At 64.2% G+C, this 4,197-nt stretch overlaps 1 protein-coding gene across 7 annotated transcripts in view; it reads right to left on the reverse strand.

The window, feature by feature from the left end:
* Nucleotides 1–4,197, reverse strand: part of C1QTNF1 (C1q and tumor necrosis factor related protein 1) — a 26,585-nt gene that overhangs the window by 10,438 nt on the left and 11,950 nt on the right. For 4 of the 7 annotated variants that reach the window (XM_014531842.1, XM_014531844.1, XM_005884212.2 and 1 more), the window contains 3 exons: nucleotides 2,888–3,050; nucleotides 604–743; nucleotides 1–58 (listed from right to left, as the gene is read on the reverse strand). The exon at nucleotides 1–58 is cut by the window's left edge and continues 530 nt beyond it. In XM_014531842.1, the coding sequence (XP_014387328.1) occupies nucleotides 1–58; nucleotides 604–743; nucleotides 2,888–3,036 (347 nt within the window). In that variant the 5' untranslated portion in view covers nucleotides 3,037–3,050. Of the gene's footprint in view, nucleotides 59–603; nucleotides 744–2,887; nucleotides 3,054–4,197 lie in introns of all 7 variants that reach the window. The other 3 variants (XM_014531843.1, XM_014531841.1, XM_005884213.2) reach the window with 1 other exon arrangement.

Here is a 4,197-nt window from a genome sequence, read left to right on the forward strand (position 1 = left end):
GCGCCCGTCTTGCCGTATTTTCCCTGCAGGCCCCGGTACCCCCGGTCGCCCTTCTCCCCTGAAAGGGAAAGAAAAACACGTGGCGTCATGCAAAGCCGACCCAGCCCCAGGGCGGTGCCGTGTCCACCCAGAGGCAGCGGCCTTAGGGCTCCTGCTGGGACGTCCTGGCAACGGAGAGGGAACATGTGGGTTTGTCCAAAGGCAACAGCCGCCGCGTCCAGGCTGCGCTCACGGCGCAAATGGACTGCAGATGTTCGGGACGCAGGGCCCCGGGCCCAGCCGCGCGTCTTCCCAGGGCAATTTTGCAGGGTTAGCCGCCCCGTGCAGCACCCGGGCACGCAGGTGGCTGGATGGAGGGCGGGGGAGCACCAAGCCCCAAAACAGGGACCCCAGGGGCCCAGCGTGTGAACGCAGGTGGGGAGGCCAATCCCTCCTCCTGGAAAGGGGCCAGGAGCCTCCGAAATGGCACTTCCTCCCTCCCCCAGGACAGCCTGCCCGAACCCCATGCCCCGAGGGAGCCAGCCCGGCCCCTCCGCTCTGTCTGGACAGAGCAGCCCCACGCCCCGGGGGACAGTCCCTCCGCCCAGCTCTGCAGCCCCTGACCTTTCAGGATGGTGATGTTGATCTGCGGCACCGGGACCGTGGGGTACAGGGGGGCGCCGGGGTCGCAGCAGCGATAGCACCGGGAGGCCGGGGGCTCCTCGCCCTGCCGGGGGCTGTACTTGCCATGCTTGTCCTCGGCCCTGAGGGAGTAAGGACGTCACAGGTCACATGACAGCCACGAGCGGTCGGAGCCAGAACCCCTCCTCTGCCAGGGCCTGGCGTCCCGACCAGCCACGCCCCCCCCCCCCCCCCCCCCAACCCAGACACCGGGGCCCTGTCGGCTTTCCCTCAGTACAGACCCACGGGGCCCACAGCAAGGTCTGGGAGAGAGCCCCCGCCCTCTGTGAACAGCAGTTAATAGTGATGGGCCCTGGCCGGTGTGGCTCAGTGGATAGAGCGTTGGCCTGCGGACGGAAGGGTCCCGGGTTCGATTCCGGTCAAGGGCACGTACTTTGGTTGCAGGCTCGATCCCTGGCCCTGGTCAGGGCGTGTGCGGGAGGCAACCAATTGATGTGTCTCTCTTACATCCATGTTTCTCTCTCTCTGTCTCTCCCCCTCTCCCTTCCACTCTCTCCAAAAATCAATGAGAAAATATCCTCGGGTGAGGATTAACAAAAACAAAAACAAAAAAGCAATAGAAACAGTAATAACAAAATGAGGCTTTGCAAGAGGGAGGCTGCTGGGAGAAGGCGCCCGGAGGACGAGGCCTTTGGGTGCCAGTGACGATGCCGTGGCTGGCCGTCCCCTTCATGCATCTGCGATCCTAGAAGATGCTCCATCTTCTAAGCCGACTCACTGTGAGTGAGAGGGTCCGGCTAGAGCCTTGGGGTCCCTTTGAGCCCCAGGAGCTGGAGATGCGAAAGTGCAGCCTGACATGGGAAGACGTGGCTCCGGGCTGAGTGGACGGTGGCGGCCCCATGCTGCCACCTGGTGGCGATGTGCCGCACTGCATGGTCCTCTCATTTCCCCTCCGGCTGGGACAGGACCCTCTCGATGGGCCCGCTCCTGACCTAACCCCACCCCCGCTTCCACACCCCAGAATATCCAGGAAGTTGGAATATAGGCCCTGGACTCAGCACCCCCAGCTCTGGCCAGGACTCTTCATCCAGAGACTCAGCAAGCCCCACAAGGGATGCGTGTAAAACTGGTGGCCGGTCACGGTCGCTTCGCCCCTCGAGCCTCTTCCTTCCACGCCCCCAAACTAGCATCATCGGTCACCCCGGACGCAGGGCTCACACCGCACCGTCCTAGCTGCGGGCCGGCTGCCCCTCCTCCTGCACCTGGGAGGCTCCTCGCTGGGTCTTCCCAGCACCCCCACCCTGGCACTGTGCGTGTCTGCCCCCCACAACCTGAGAGTCCCCGGAGGCCAGGGACCGTGCCCTGCGTGTGTCTGCCCCAGGGCCTAGGAGACGGCCGGGCCCACAGTAGCCACTCAATCCATGTTTGTGGCATGAAAAGCAGAAGAGGGGGGCAGGGAGGAGGAGGCTGGTTGGGGAGGGGGTTCCTTTGCCCTCCTCTCCCCTCCCCCCCCCCCCCCCCCCCGCAGTCCCACTGTTCCCTGAGGAGGCCGAAGCCTGGGGACCAGGTCAGCCAGGGCTCAAATCAGTGAACACACTGAAATCCGGAGTCGGCTGTCACCTGGTGCCAGGACCTCACAATGACAGTTCCATGAGGAACCCTGCACATTCCGTGTTCCTACAAAGCCTCCCAAAGAGCCTGAGGCCTGTCATGGAAGGTCAAGTGCGGAGACGGTGCCATTCGGAAGTCTCATAGCGTCTCGGGAAAGCCACGCCTCTGTTGCCCACGTCAGCGATCCGCCCCATCCTCTCCCGTCCTGCGCCCACTCCCCGGGACCCAGCAGGTCAAAGGGCGAAGCGAGGAGAGACTCCGAGGCTGGGCCGGGGCTGGCTGTGCTCTTCAGTTAAAGCTGAGGCTGCCCACCCCGCCCAGGGCCGCACTCCCCTGCGGGTGGCATGAGGCTGGTCCCTGTCTCAGCTCCAGATGAGCTGCTGGGTCACTGAGAGGAGAAATGGCTCCTCCGTCCTCCAGGCCACCTTCCCCGAGGGCAGCTCCTCAGCATCGAGGGGAACAGGCCCCCTGGGAACCGGGACCCCAGCCTCAGCCCGGCCAACCAGAGCTCCTACAGCCACACCTGCACTCTCACCTGCACCCACACCTCCAGCCACACCTGCACCCTCACCTGCACCCTCACCTGCACCCTCACCTGCACCCACACCTGCACCCACACCTGCACCCTCACTTGCACCCACACCTGCACCCTCACCTCTCAGCATGGTCCAGCAGCGGCTCCTCGGTCCCCTCCTGCTCCTGCTGTTCTTCTGGGTCAGGGGGCACGCGGCCCAGCACCGCACCACAGGCAAAGGCCAGCAGCAGGCAGCACGCCATCACGCGTCCGGGTCCACGGGAGCCCATGGTCCCGCCGCGCTCTGCTGGGGGAGACACACAGGGAGGAGGGATTGGCAGGGGCTCCGCAGAGAAACAGCCGGGAGGCAAGGTGTTCCCAGACCCAGGACACTGGGGAGTGTCCACAGCTCCTGCTGGGGGGGCGACCACACACGCGCTGTCTCACACACACACTGTCACACACATTGTCACACGCGCTGTCTCACACACACACTGTCACACACGCTGTCACACATGCTGTCTCACACAGTCACACATGTAACACACACGCACATCCCTCAGTTTCCATTCACACACATGAGCACACTCACAGATTCACAAGCACACACTTACATGTTCACACACACGTGCACACACTTGACACACCTCGGTCCACTTCTACATGCAAACTCACACCCTGTCACAGTTGCACACTCATGCACACACTCACACACTCACACACTCACACACACTCACACACTCACACACTCTCACACACTCACACACTCTCAAGTACTCCCACGTGCCCTCCCAGAATCCATGTGCACACAGCTCGCCCCTGGAGCCCCAGCCCCACGGGGGCCCTGGGAGCACCCAGCTGCCTGAGCCCACAAGCCGCCCAGGAAGGGACCCCGCAGCCGCTGGGCCCTGCAGAGGGACATTTATCGGCCCGGTTAGCACAATGAGCAAAATCCTCCCCAGTGAGTCACGTGGTCACCGTCGGTGACCGGGCCCCAGCTGCACCACGGAAACGCGTGAGCAGGCAGGTGGCTGCACGTCGCTCTGTGGCCACCAGGGGGCGCCGCCAGTGAGCGTCCTGGAGCATCCAGTTTGGAGGGGGGTTCAGGCCCAGGCCCAGCCCCGACCCCGTGAGTGGACGGCTGTCTCCAGGGGGCCAACCCCCGTCTCTCGCTCCCGGTGCTCGGGGGGCTCTCGGCAAAGCTGGACAGCCTTTCCAGGAAGAGGCGTCCCCTGGGGTCCCCATGAGCTCCCGAAGGGGTGGTGGTTGGGCTCAAAATCGGCACAACCCACGGTGTTCAGTCAGGGGTGTCCCCCCACTTCTGTGCCCAGGCCCCCATCCTGGCTCACAGTTTAACTCGAAGGACCTGTGGGCCCCAGTGCGCCGACTCGGCCGCCCAGGAGGAAGCGGCCGTTGGAACAGGAGCCCAGGGCACATTAGGGTGGGACCAG

The sequence above is a fragment of the Myotis brandtii genome, unplaced genomic scaffold (genome assembly GCF_000412655.1).
Source record: "Myotis brandtii unplaced genomic scaffold, ASM41265v1 scaffold825, whole genome shotgun sequence".
Lineage (NCBI taxonomy): Eukaryota > Metazoa > Chordata > Mammalia > Chiroptera > Vespertilionidae > Myotis > Myotis brandtii.